At 36.3% G+C, this 15370-nt stretch overlaps 1 protein-coding gene across 3 annotated transcripts in view; it reads right to left on the reverse strand.

The window, feature by feature from the left end:
• STXBP4 (syntaxin binding protein 4) overlaps window positions 1-15370 on the reverse strand; it is an 83727-nt gene that overhangs the window by 24198 nt on the left and 44159 nt on the right. For all 3 annotated transcript variants that reach the window (XM_087710335.1, XM_087710334.1, XM_087710333.1), the window contains exons 18-21: window positions 15051-15227; window positions 12649-12765; window positions 10985-11034; window positions 9463-9596 (exon numbers count right to left, since the gene is read on the reverse strand). In XM_087710335.1, the coding sequence (XP_087566461.1) occupies window positions 9463-9596; window positions 10985-11034; window positions 12649-12765; window positions 15051-15227 (478 nt within the window). The remainder of the gene's footprint in view (window positions 1-9462; window positions 9597-10984; window positions 11035-12648; window positions 12766-15050; window positions 15228-15370) is intronic.

Below are 15370 nucleotides of genomic sequence, written 5' to 3' on the forward strand. Positions count from 1 at the left end.
GAAAAAAAATTAAATTAATTTTTGGGTAACTGATTAGGCCAGGCATTTAAGGCTTTAATTCCATTAAATACTGCAAGCAATAAAATGTACATATGATCAGAATATGATCATTTGGGTTCATCTTCAAATGTTTTAATGATCAAAAAGTCCTTTGATTGAATGAGCCAGGGTTCAATTTACAAACACTTAGGAAATAAGGGGTATTTTGGATAATTTGATAGATGAGGAAACAATTCCATTTGAAATAATCCTGCATGAATTTTGTCTTTCGCTATTATATATCTCATAACCTAACTAGGAATTAATATACTAGAATGACAAATGCAAAAACCATGGCATTCCAATTGTACCAGATGAGTTTTAAAATAACAAAAACTGATGTTTGCTACCCAGAATATCTACTTAATGATTAATAAAAATCTTTGGGAGTTCTGCAAATATTCAATATTTTAAAAAATACAAGAATGACTATAGTCTTTGACAGAGGCAGGTATTTTCTTAACACATTTTGTTCCCAAATTTTCTGAAAATATCTTCATTTATAATATGTTCATTTAGAGTATTAAATTGAACAGACAACAATAAAAGGTTGAAAAAGGTTCATAAATTAGCTAGCAGTTAGTGACCAAGATACATGTCATCTATCTCTGCATAATCTACTTTTATATTTGCTGATAAGTATTTCTCAGTTTTTAATAGTGCAATATTATTCTGATTTTCATGCCTACTAAGGCGGAACTAGAACTCATGGTCTCCCAGTTTCTAGCTTAGTGCCTTAACTATAGACCAATCTGGTGGTTTCTTGAAGAAAATCTACGGCTGTTATTGAGTCTGTAGTGATGTCAATTATATTCTTTTATAAACTTTTCAAACTGGATTTACAAATATGTATCATAAAATTCATCATCCTTGCTGTTTTGACAAATGTAGACAATTTTTTTCTCATTAAAGCTGGCAGTAGTTTGTTTGCCAAAGCTGGAATATACTAAACTCAGCATAGGAGTTAGGAAATAACAAGGCAGAGAGGAGCTAATTTATTCCAGGTCAACTAACATACTTCATTTTGATCACTCACAAACAGGTACATATGAGTAACAATGGTTTAAATCAGGACAAGGGTATTTTTTAAAGCATCCCTGCTGACTGCAAATGAGTTAATCAAATTGGTTATTCATTGGCAATATAGTCTCACATTTTTGTTATTTCTCTTGACAGCTATTCTAAATAAACCACTAAAACATTGAAGACACTTGGAATGCTATATTTGCCAGATCAGAATAAATGTGGCTGTACTGTATATGCAATAATTCCCCACGTCAAAACGAATGAAAAAGGATAACGTTCAATCTTTAAATCCTTTTCCACAGCTTTATTTTTAACTTTTGGATTCACAGAAGGGATCCATCCTCTAGCTCCAGTACTTTTTAACCAATTTCTGTCTATTAAAGTTGACACAACCGACTGTTCGTCTTCAGCTGCATTTAGAATTAAAGGTTTCTCTTGCATGACTTCTCACACAGCCTTCTGGAAATAATTTAATGTGACAGAACATTTTCATCCACATTCCCACCAAATTGCTCCTGCTCTCACAAAGAATAATTTTGCCAGAAAATGGTTCTATCTGGCTGAGCTTTTGGGAACAGCATCATTTCTTACTTTCAAAGCTGCAGTATTTTATAAAATCATAATGAATTCTAAACTTCATTATTAAAATGCTTCCATACCTTCAACTGTTCCAAAGATCCTTGTTTTTCTGACATGTCATGATATTATGGCAACCTATGAAAAGTGACTATACTATGTGTGCATGTTCCCGCATCTGAGAAATTAAGGCAGGTACTCATGTGAGCCAGGTTCGTTACATACATATGTCATTGTTTGTGGTAGTACAGTTGTGGTACCACATTTTTACTTTCAGCACATAGCAACATTTGATTGTTCTTGAAATATGTATATGACAGGTCCTGATTATTGTTGCAAGGGAAATCACTGAGTGTCAGAAGTTCATGCTAGTTTGGGTAATGAAAAGATATCCTGGAGAAAGACAATGGTAGAGGCCACCAGGTATGAAGTATGGCGAACTGAAGATGGCTTTGCAAAAGGGGAACTGATGAGTATTGCAAAGATCAATAAAACAATGAATAAACCAGTTCCTTGGAACATCTCCAGATCAGGAGAGGACAGGAAATTGCCCACATGTACTCTGGATGGTTGCTCCTGGTGAAGAGATTGCAGGACAGTTTTCTGCAAGTTTGAGAGCAGGGAGATGCAACTGTAGCGGAAGTTTTAAGGGAACCTCATTTCCTAGTCGCTTTCAGAAACTGATCATTAACCACTATTAAATTATTGCAGCTCTTTGGAATAACAAGTGTGAAAACATCAGGTACGTTTGCCTTCGATCTGTGTAGAACAAACACATCAGGACTAGATTCAGCAGTGCATCTGCATTTAAAAGACACAGGTCACACTTTTGAAGACAGCAAAGTCCGTATTGTGGACAGAGGATTGCTGGTTTGAAAGAGGGGTCAAAGAGGTCATCTATGTCAAAATTGAACTGCCCTTTCTCAACAGAGGGGGAGGGATATGACATCATCTATCTCCAATCTACAACATGGTCCTTTCAACAGTTCCAAGGCCCCACACCCATTTACACCACTCAAGTGACCTTGATCACACTGATAAACCTCCAGGTAGCCTCAACAACTCAACAAATGACCAGCTGTCTGCAAGGAGTATAAATTCTTCTATTCCCCACCATCCAGTCAGAGTTGAAAAAGCTTCCTGGATGAGAAGTGAAACGTTTTCAAGAAAAAAACAGAAAGTCCAGTTGCCTCTTGAAAAAGCTTCTTTGAGATGACCATGACCTGGATGACTAAGAATTTCCATAGACCTTAAGAGAAAAGCAACCTAGAATTAAGGAGAAATTTCCTGGCAGTGAGAACAAGTAACCAGTGGAATGTGTTACCTTCAGAAGCTGTGGGTGATCCAAGACTGGAGATTTTCAAGAAGAGATTCGACAACCCACTTGTCCAGAATGGTATAGGTTCTCCTGCCTGAGCAGGAGGTTCGATTACAAGACCCCCCAGGTCTGTTATTCTGTTAGTAGCCATAATATCAACCATGTCAGTAATGGATGACATTCAGGGCGGTGGTGGTGAATGGCTTCAGAAGGGTGCTTGGGAATATCCAAGCAGTGCCATGCAGATCAGAGATAATGCACAGGAGGATGCAGTCTGGGTTGGGAAGGGTGTGTCTGGGTGCCCAAAAGGTTCCCTCCCATGCAGGTGATGAAAAGCACACGGGGCAATGTGGGTCAGGAAGGGTTCGTGGGAGCCACACGATTTGGGGAGGGTGAAAGGGGATGTGCAAGAAGTGCTGCACAGTTCAGGGAGACATGCAGCTGACTGCATAAAGGTGTGGCAGATGTGCCAGGCAGGTTAGGGAAGTCCTGCAAGGGGTCCTCCTCCCTTCCTTTCCCAGCCAGCAGGAAAATGGCTGCTGCTGGTTGGAGGAGGAAGTGAGGAATTTCAAGACTGGCTGGAAAACTGTCACAGAATGTTGAAAATGAAGACCACATGACCACAGCAGCAGTCAGTAGTAATGAAGCAGCCAAAGCTTTCTCAAATTTCAACCCTGTGGAAGTTATGAGCCCCAGATTCTGGATACATTCTATAAATTAGCTCAGTGTTTCTCAACCTTTACAATTTGAAGATGTGTGCACTTCAACTCCCAGAATTCTCTGGCAGGATGGAGAATTCTGGGATTAGACGTCCACACATCTTAATGTTGCCAAGGTTGAGAAACACTGAGTTAGCTATTTGAGGCATCTTGATTCAAAAAGTGTTGCCCTGGGAGGTACAGTATATAGATTGTAAACACTACAATAAAGAAAATGTGTACTCTGTTGGTTTTTATAGATACTTTTTTTTAGCAACAGATTTAAATAAAACTTTTTCATATGACATTTTAATTCTTTTGAGATTAGAACTATAATATTTGCTCACTGATTTATCACAACAATGAGAAATTTCATAAAATGTTCTTTTATGAAGAACATTTATCTGCAAATTCTGTAAAACAACTACAGAACAAAAAAATAAAGCTTAGATTTAGCTTAAAACTTTTAAAACTTCAACTGTACATACATATTTGAAAGCAACATTAATTGAAATATTTAACAGTTGCTTCTTAATAAAATGACTGACTAGGTTCCAACTATAAATAATCTGACTGCTTGGAAACAAGTGAGTGCATAATTATTTCAGAATCAAATAATTATCATTCCTAATTCTTTCATTAAAAAATTGTGAATGTTTCATATCGTGTACTACAGTAATCTAGTTGCAATATACTTGAGGTTACCGTATTTTTCGCACTACAAGATGCACTTCCCCCCGCAAAAGTGGGTGGAAATATGAGTCTTATAGAGCAAATATTGTGGGTGGGTTTCCCACCGCCGGGGAACACTGGAGCCTTTACTGCCGAACAGCTGATTAGCAGTAGGATTGGCCTCCCAGAATACTTCTGATCAGCTGTTCTAGGCATTGATTGCTGCCTCTGCCAATTGAGACTTGGAGGAAACTCAAGCCTTTTATTGTTAGGGGTGTTACTTGGAACCCTGACACATATAGTCACCAACATCGTGTTACACCTTTTCCCCTTAAAATCCCTTTGAACATTAAATAAGAACTAAGTAACAAAACCATGTTAATAACCAATGGCTTACATTTTTTGGGTTGCAATGATTGTTGGCTTTTGCAGAATATTATATGCAGCCATATTTCTAAAGTATTCTGGCTTTTCATAATTACCAAACTTTGTGAATATAAATTTATAGAGTCCTCCCAACATCCTGCCCAATAAAGTCTCTCACACAAAAAAATGCCTCCCTGCTGTATATACTCACAGATAAGCGAAGACTTTTAGATGCCACAATGTATTTTTTAAAATCGCGTTTAACTTAGCCACTAATAGGCTTATTTGCAGTTGCACATTTTAAAGCACCTATATTTCCTGTGATACTGATGTGTAATCCCATCTGTAGATAAGCAGCTCCTTGAATTTTTAACCAAAACACTGTGGAAAATAAAAGTTGACTTATTCATGGATGGTGCAATTTTCATATTTTTGTTAAAAATCCAAGGGTCAGCTACTGTATTTTTCAGAGTACAAGATGCGCCTCCCCCCCCCCAAAAGAGGGTGAAAATCTGGATGTGTCGTATACACTGAATACAGCATGTTTGGCGTCCCGAAACCCTGTCCCCTTTGCAAAAATGGATGTGCATAAGCTTTGGGAGGCCTGTACAGTGCTCCTGGGGGTCGGGGAGGGCAAAAATGAGCAAAAACAGGCAATTTTTTGCCATTTTTTGCTCCCCCCAGCCCCCAGGAACACTCTACAAGCCTCACAAAGCATATACATGCCCTTTTTTTTGTGTGCAAAAAATGGACCTTTTTTTGCTCGTTTTTGCTCTCCCCAGCCCCCAGGGGAACTTTGCAGGCCTCTCAAACTCTCTGCATGTCTTGTTTTTCACAAAAAAATGAGGCATGCAGAGAGTTTGGGAGGCCTGCAGAGTGCAAAAACTTTTTTTTTAATTTACCTCTTCAAAATCGTGGTGCGTCTTATACTCTGGTGCGTCTTATAGTCTGAAAAATACAGTAGTCCACAGGTGGACTTTTTCAGTAATTTTATTGAAGCTCACTTGACTCCTCTGAAGTTCTCAGATGTTCATGTTATGTATATGTCAATGATATCTTTCCATATAAGCATATTTTGCACTGAAAATGATGTAGTGATCTATATTAAGATTGTTAGCATTCATGAGAATATCATAGATAGCTAAGAAAACAAACAAATGGATAATAGAACAAATCAATCCAGAGTTCTCATTCGAAGCACAAATTGCTAGCTTAGTTTATTATATTTTGGACACATTATGCAAAGGCCCAGTTTCCTCAAAAAGTCCAGGAAAGATAAAGAAAAGTGAAGACAATTATTAGCAGCAAGGTGTATGTACTCAATTATAGTAGTGAGTGGTGCACTATTGGAAGATCTGAAGAACAAGGCTGGAGGCAGATCATCTTGATGAAGATACACCTATGTGGTCACTCAGAGTCAACAGTGACTTGATGGCATGTATTCAATTATCATCCTCCAAATATTCAGAAAAATAAACCAAGCTTGAACTGCGGCCATTTTGGGAAACTGTCAACTAAGCTGGAAGGAAGGGGTCAAGTGAGGACTTTGCTTAGAGTCCTTGTATAGCTGCAAATGGCATCATGTTTAGCTCCCCCAAGATCCATGAGCCTTATCTGGTCATTCCCAGGGAAGGCAAGCAGTCTGGTGAGATTCTTGTAACATAAGTGGTAAGCATTAAAATTACAGCCTTTCACTATTTACAAATGGCTCAGGTTGCTTCCATTTGACAGGACCTCAGGCAAACCAATCTAAGCTTTCTCCATAATCACTTTCATCTTACTTATTAGGATGTGGTAACAAGAGGAATAAAAGAATTGGATCATTTAGGATTATTATTCCCTGGATACTGCCATAAAGATGTAGAACAAGTATAAAAAGTTGTTGGAAATCTTGATTGTTATAGTTCCCTCTGTTCCTAGCCTCTAGATATTATGTACCTTATGTACCTGTCATTGTGAACACAGGTGCTGGGACTCATGAAAAATGCATATTGTAAGGTGTTTTTTTTTAATAACCCTGCTGTCTACTTTTGTAGCATCTTTGAAAATTAGGAAAGAAAATGTTTTATACTGTATCTAATTGTTCTAAATGTTTTTACACTGAGGTCCTACTCTCTCCTACAATCTTCATATTCCTATCAATCAGGATAAGTGTGGAAAATGGACAGAAGTTGCACTTAGACTGTGTGTACTTTTCAGATTATTCCAAAAAGTTTGGGCCAAAGTAAAATTCTTGTCATTATAGATCCATGAAATTCAGTGCCCTACATAACATTCGCTTTGCAATCATTCTGCCATAATAAAAACTTATATGAGATACTGTCTTAAATTGACTATTATTTCAGTGAGTTCTCTATGACATTTTCTTATAGAAGTATAAGCTCTTTTTCAACTTGCTTTGATCTAGTTTTAATTCAAAGCACTGCAATATACATTTGAAAGAAGAAGCATTTAACCTTTTGGCAGCATTATCAGTACTCCATAAATAATTTGAATAATACATTATATGGTCTTGTTTGAGTTAGAAAATCCATGCTCCTTTCATCAGCAAGGTCAACTATTATTCTTCCCATTTGATTCTAAAATCTGAATACCATTAACAACATTTTCCAGACTGAAAGGGAATAGATAATTAATGTTATTATTATATCAAGGATGACTAAGACAGTGTGTATCTCTATGTATGTTAGGATTACACAAATTTAAAAGATGAATTATTCTTTTCCTGAAACTGTGGTCATCACAATTTGAAACTGTAACCAATTCCTAAACGAACTATGTAAGTATGTCCAACATATAAATGACTTCCAAAATAAAAATATAGAAAAATATTTATGATGCTACTCATTAAGCAAATTCTTCCAGAATAACTTAGCTAATAGAACAGATCTTCAATTCCTTCCTTATAAATGCCTGTGGAAATATAGTATCTTCTACGGTACTAAAAACAAAAGAAAGGACGTTTTATATTTAGGTAGTTGCCAAGGGAAAGTGTGTATTGTTAAATCATGCTGCTTCCTTAATGCTGAATATATTGCCATTCCTCATTAAGTAAAATATTAATTGCATTTGGTTTATAGAACATTGCCTGAAAAAACTAAATATCCCATAGTTAGGGACTTAGTGATATACAGTAAATCTATGTTATTACAAGATTCCTTCCTATATAGTAAAAGTCTTGGAAGTTGTTATTTCCAATTTTAATATGTCAAAATATAGTGTCATTTGAATCCTTAACCCTAGTTTGATTCAACACATGTAAGCTAACATATCACATTTAAATTTAACCCAAATCTGTTGCTTCATAGAAAGCAAGAGAAACTCATTAATCCGAAGCTGATGAAAAAAATCCCAATAATTCTCTGTAGTCACAATGGAAAAAGATAGGACTGGATCGGATCTATGTAAGAAGTTCTCATCACAGTTAAACTACGGTAGTTTCTTTATAGGAGTGCTGCCATAACAATTCAGATATTTTTTAGAATAAAAAAGAAAGCTGACATTATTAAATTGGTGTAATTATCTTGTTGAGTCAAATCGATAGTATCTTTAAAGAAGATACATAGAGTGCTACAGTGACACACACCTTTTAAGGGGCAAAAGTCTCTGCTTTGGTTTTTCACACATTAAAGTTAACTCAATATTGCAATTAACACAACAGATTTGCTTATTTATGTAACAATGAAAAATAACTATAAATATGCTTCAAAGGAAGGATTATTGTTTCAGCTACAGATGACTGGTTCCAACTCACTCTGTAACTAAGTGAGTAACACCAACTTATGGATAGGCCTCAACTTACAACCATTTGTTTAATTACTGTTAGAAGTTACGACAGGCTGCCCTAGGGATGCTTACAACCCGGTTCTGAAGTTCCGATGACTGGGCTCCATATTCAGTCATGTGACTGCATTTTGATTGCTTGGCAATGGCTTGCATTTATGGCTGTTTGCCGCATCCCACAGTCATGTGACAACGTTTTTGCCAAAAACAGCATTTACTTTCAGTTTTTGGCAAAACCAGCCCACAGTGAACAATTGGTTTGCTTAACGAATGCAACATTTGCTTTATGATCGCAAAAAAGGTTGTAAAATCGGTTTGGTTCTGCTTTATGACTATCCCGACTTATGATGGTAGTGGACAGGCTCCAAGGACTACCTGTATATAAATTCAGAAGCAGTTTCTTTAATAATGTTTAGCCAACTGGGGTCATGTGTCTTCTTGAAGATGATACCTCAGAAATTTTTAGAATGGTCTTGTTATACATTCCATCCATGCAGTACATTTAAATATAACCCTATTTTACAGTTCTGCTTACTATGAAGACGTGACTACTTCCTATGTACATTATCTTACTGGCAGAAACAACATTTGGGATAATTAGCATGTAATTTGAAAGCTTCATCTATTTGAATCACAATTTGCTCTTTTTAGTTTTTGCTTTGCATGTTTGCAGTTAAACAAGAATAGGTACAATTATAGACTGAGAATGCATGCACCAAGCATTCTTCTCAATTATGTAGTTCCACATTCCCAAGTATATATTATACAGTTGATCTAAATTATTACATCTGTCACCATTTGAACATTTCACGGATGATTATTTTCCTTTCTTTTGACAAACCACATGGCACAACACAAAAAATGCCAAATATTTTTTTTAGGAACATTTAAAAAAGAATTTAAAAAAGGGGGTGGGGTAGAAAAGAAAGGAAAACGAAGAGAAAATAGAGGTTGGAAAACGAAAAATAATTTAATAAAACTCACAATCTGCTTCTAGAATAGCCCGGACAGATCTAGCAAGTTCTTTGGCTTCTGTGGCAAGAGATGCTGCAAGAGTGTGGCCATTCCGTCCCAGATGTGCAAGGAGCATTTTTGAAGAGATCGTGGCTTTCCTATCACTGGATAAAATGATCAGAAAAAAGAACAAAGCATTTTCTGTTGCAATATTTTTGTTTAGATCAAAGGTCCCCAAACTTTCCACCTTTGCAAATGGGTCTGTGTGAGCGGTGGGACACATGCGCCTGCTGCTGGCACAAATGGAGCGCCCACACACATATGTGCCTGCCCACTGTTTGTGCAAATATGGAAGCACACACACTTATCTGCTATCTCTCTGGTCGAGTTCCAAACAGCTGAAGGCCCAGTAATGGGCTGCGGCCCAGGGGTTGGGGGGGGGGGCTGGTTTTGGTCACTAAATGCATTTTCATTTTCATCTATATCTAGAGTATTCAAGGATTGATTTGCCAGAACACTCTATTCCGAGCTGAAAGATTTCTCAAAATAAATTAATACCATTTTTTGAAACAGAGGACAAAGAGGTTAAACACTGCATGCTGAAGTAGGCTGCAAACTTTTGCTATGTTATAAATATGGATATATGGCAGAAAATGTGAGAAACTGGTGTTAAAATTTACATTGTGTCATAATTTAAGAGAGAACTGTTATAAAATAATGTACCAATGGTATGTGACCCAATTTACAGTCTAAAATGTATAAAAGAATATCAAGTAAGCATTGGAAGTGTGAAGACGAAGAGAGGACTTTGTACCATTCCCCATTCATGGTAGACTTGTGAAAAAGTACAGGAATTTGGGTGCAAATTAATACAACAATTCAAATGATACTGTGGATTAACATAGTATTATGATTAAACCAGAATTATATTTACTGCTGGCCAAAATAAGATTGAATAATGAATGAATGATAGCAGTAGATTGCAATAGAACATTGAGAGCTAGAAATCAACATGACAGTGTTGATATATATCAATAGGTGAGAAAGATTATTAATTAGGTAGAAGTCATGTATAATTTTATAAATGGAAATATGACATAATGTTATATCCACATCTCTCTGCCGTGAAATCTTAAGGGAAGGTGGATTATATTTAGTGTTCTGATAGATTCTAACCCTAAAATCTGATTCTATTCTTAAAATCCCTGTAAACAAGTTTCAACAGGAATACAAAAGTTTCAATTGATGGGTGAGTGGAACTGAGAACCATGTTCAGATTGTAACAAACTCAATTGTTTAGCCTGGGCAAATCAGCTATTTCTGTAGAGTTAAATACCTATCCATATCAAAATAAGACTTCTTGTTTCATCAAACAGAATCTTCTGCATATCAATGTTATAAAGCTAATTTTAAAAAATCTGCAGAAAAGGTTTTGTATGGGGTTTGTAAGCAAACAGTATCAAAGTATAAGAATTGGTTCTTGGATTAATTGCCCTCTTAGCAGAGTTAAAAGTATGAATTCAAGACAATTTCAACAGCACACATTTCTTACCTTAAAGTGACTGGAGGACTACTGCCATGCAATAGCATTTCAGGTACAGTCTACAGGCAAATGGTAGAAATAAGAAAAATAAATAAAATAACAATGTCCAAAAGACAAAATAGCATGACTTTCTCTTTCAGGGGTTATATAATCATTAGTCCTCCAAGTCTGCATTTTGAAAATCTGCCTCTTAAGGTATATTAGCTTGATTGGTAACAATTCACACCCTTCTGAAATCAACGGCAGTTAGTACTCTTCTTAATGGTTCTTGATTCTTTCAGTTGCCTTCAATGCATCAGTTAACAGTCTTATCTTTCAGATGCCTATGAATTTTCTGCTCTTGTATCAGGATAGGCATGCAAATCAGCATCCAATCTACAATTGTCATGGTGTAGTTTGCCAACAATCCTAATAGTGTTGCATAATAGCTAAAGTTGGAGACAGGCTTAGCTTTGTGAGATATGGACAAGATCACCCCTCTCTCAAACTGCTTCTGCCAACTTCTGTTCCATCCTACCCCCATGGCCCCTAGAACCATGGTGGCATAGTGGTTAGAATGCAGTATAGCAGGTTAACTCACTGCTCACTGCTAGGAGTTCGATCCTGACTCGATTCAGCCTTCCATCTTTCGGAGGCCCAGATTGCTGGGGGCAATATCATGACTTTGTAAATTGCTTAGAGAAGGCTGTGAAACACTATGAAGTGATATATAAGTCTAAGTGTTATTGCTATTATTAGAAGAATGCCTTGAAATAGCTCTAGTCCACTGTTCAAATTATGGGAATAAAAGTAGGGAAGAGATTTAATGAAAATTATCACCATATATTATCCAAATCATTTCCAATGAATACATTTCTAAGGCAGTATCTAAGAGATGCAATCAAAAAGAGAAGAAACAAGACTTCCCTCATATTATTTGACCAAATAGATTATCCCAAGCTTCTACATCGATGAGAAACTATATGACATAATAATGGAAGAACTAGAGAGGGAATATTGTTAATGAATGTCTTTGGGGATTTCTTAAGGGGTGGAAGGAAAAAAAATGCATTGGATGTCAGGGATTCTTCTTCCTTCCCTGGTGATCTGCTAGAAAAGCAACCATTAATACAGAAGGCAGATAAGAAAGGGAACCCAACAGCATTAGCCACATCCCTTTAGAGTTGGCATCACGGATTGTACCACTAAACAAGTTAAAAACTAACAATAACAAAGTAAAAGCCAAAGCATTTCTTATTATGGTATTAAACATCGTGTTCATATCAGAAAAACATTCAATGTATTCTTCTTTGAGTTTGAGTTTTTGAGACAATCTAGAAATGTCTAATGTGAAAAAAATCTATTTTTACAATTTTGTGGTCCTTAAATTACAAACCCTAGATTATAGTAATAGCTGAATTATATAAAAAGCGCTTAATCCTTTCATAGTGTCTAACTCCTAAACAGAGACTTGTCTGTTCACAAAGGGACTTAATTTTTCAGAGATGTTGTAGTTCGGCTTTCTGAATTGTTAGGTTTGGGTTTTGTTTTGTTTTACTGAAAAGAAGAATAAGTTTTCAACCCATTAATAATAGTGCAATTAAATAATTTTTAATAACATATCTTTTTAAAAGGTAAACAATCAACATACTCTAGTCCCTTTAAGGAAAAACAATATATGAATTTTCCATTACCTCAACAAATTCTAGCAACTTTTCAGTTGCCACTTCAAAGGTCTTCTTGGCTGTTTCAGATTTTCTTAACTGACAATCAAGCACAGTAACCCTCTTCCTTAAATCTTGCACACTCTCCTAGGAAAGAAATTAAATAAAAACAAAAAGGCTACAATATTAAAAAGAGAATACAAATATCAGGGCAGGGAGATTCTTTTTAACTCTGTCAACAAAGGAACAAAAAGGCATTACTTGTACCAAGATCTGATCTAGCACCCTGAGATATTGCAAAATAAAAGATTTTCTAATTGCGCCCGGGGGGGGGGGAGGTGTTTGTCAAGTGAATTTGAAGATGATTAAAATACTGAGGAAACCGATCCATTTTTTTCTTTAAATATGTAGTCCAGTGTCCTTAAAGTTGGTTAATTATTTCCTTCATTTGTAATCCTGAACAAACTGTTCAATGTGGGAAAAACAACATAACACAATAGAATATTGCGGGAAACCCTATACCCTTTCAGACAGAAAGGTTGTCCAATTTCTTCTTAAAAACTTCCAGTGTCAGAGAATTCACAACTTCTGGAGGCAAGTTGTTCCACTGGTTAATTTGTTAATACATTCCTTTTCATGGGTTGTTTATTATTTAGCATATGGCATACAATGTCAAGAAAATCTACACAAGCTAGACAGACAGTGTAGTCCTGACAGCCTAGAATGCTACTTCTTTCTGTTCAGCGCTTAGGTCCCTATCCCTGGTGCACTGTGCGCGGGAGGAGGGATGACAAACTAACTTTACACTAGCTAACTGGGTTGTACATATATCAGTGGCAAGCATAAGAAGAAAAAATAGGGCTTCCTCTACAAGCAGAGTAAGGCAGCCACACTGAGCGGCAGCTATTAATAGAGTGGATAGTGTTTGACAGTGGCCTGTGGTCAACTACGTGGTATACAGTCAGCTTAGCTGTTTCATCTGATCCTCCAGTTCAGACAACAAAATGATTATCGAAGAGCGGAGGAAAACAATTTACTTCTGCTCTGTGTGAACCACGCTTTGCTGGGAAAAGGCAGATTTTTGCTTCTCTGCCCTCAAACCAATTGTTTTTCTTTTAGCAATCTGCAAGAGGAAAAGAGCTGAACCAGTTTTAAACTGGGTAACAATTCCTCTCTATATTCTCCCTTCAGGCACTGTTCAAGCTTGGGTGTAATAAAATGAACTTAGGAGCCTGTTTTGACATGCATACTATATAAATGTTAGCCATGGATATCCTGAGATAAAAACATTACAATATCCCCTCTTCCAAAATTACAACTTTATATTTAAATATATTGTAGCTGACGGTATAAAAATTGCCTCCACTTATTATGTATTTTAAAATCTTGCTACTATTCCTCATGTATAATTAATTTCAGGTTTCCATGTTACTCAGATCCACCCAATAGCAGGTATTTGTGCTTAAGACTGCAGTTAAATTTCCAATTCATAAAATGAATTTGCAGTGGGCATTAAGCAAATCAGTGTGGTCATTAAGTAATTCACCCCATTCCTTCCTTCCAGAGTCAAAATTACTTTTAGCTCTCAAGCTGGAAATGAATTTTATTTTAGTCTTTTGTATGCTGGAAAGTCCATAATTCTTTGGGGAAAGTGAAGGATCTTTCACTCTTTGTGGTCTGTTCTAAAGTAAATAAAATTTATAGTAAACTGAACTTATGGGTTGTAGCCTATTTCTACTAATTACAACATCAAGTTAATTGATTTTGCTTTAAGCCTTATATCATTTCTGGAAAATGCACCAATCAAATAGAATATCTAGTTACCACAGCTGCAATTGAATTTCAGCATTAAAAAGAAAGCACTTGAAATAAAGCTTTAATTTTTAAACATTTATAAAAAAAATAGTAATTATACAACTTCTATATTTACTCCCTATTAACCATCATAAAATCCTCTACATAATTAGGCAAGTTATAAATGTTTTATATAAAATAATGAAAATAAATATCCAAACTAAAGACCCCTAGCTAACTGGAACTCAGACTGAATTAAATGTTTATGGGACTGTAATTTTAGTTTCCGCATAAAAATAAAGCTGTTTTATCCATTGTATGGTTAAAATATAGATCAAATACAAATGCAATATGCTCCATGTCTTGTATGTATGCTTGAGCTAGGCCATACTGGCCAGGAACCCAAATGAAGCCAAAGTTCATATTTTGCCACTCAAAACAGTTCTCTCAAGAAAAGAAAAAGTTCATAGCTTTTATGCCCCTCTTCCCTACACAACACGTTAATTCCAGCTCTTGAATCGCACAAGACAAATAGTGACCTATTTTAGGAGAACAAATGGAAGAAAACTGAAAACCAGGATACTTGACAACAGCAAGGAAACCATGGCAACTCTACTAGAGACTACTGAGGTGCTTACTTTATTTTGGCCACCGTGATCAGCAAGCTGACCCTTCAGCCTGGTGATTTCTATCTCCAGCAAACTGATTACTTCCTCATAGTCCAGTTCCATTCCACGAGCCTGCTTTTGAGCCGCTTCTGCGAGATGGATTCTGCTTCGCAAGGTTCTCGCCTCCTCCACAGATGCCTTGGCTTCCTACAGGGAATCAAATTCTATTTTTAAAATGTACCATTCAAGCTAAGTCGATACTTTCATTTTGTTTTGACTGTGTAAAGTTCCTTTGAATACATCTTTTCTCCTTTAGAAACAGCTCGGAAAAACAGACTCCAAAAGCATTG

Source organism: Thamnophis sirtalis, unplaced genomic scaffold (genome assembly GCF_051295495.1).
Source record: "Thamnophis sirtalis isolate CommonGarterSnake01/CBP01778 unplaced genomic scaffold, rThaSir2_p1.2 scaffold_3, whole genome shotgun sequence".
Taxonomy (NCBI): Eukaryota; Metazoa; Chordata; class Lepidosauria; order Squamata; family Natricidae; genus Thamnophis; species Thamnophis sirtalis.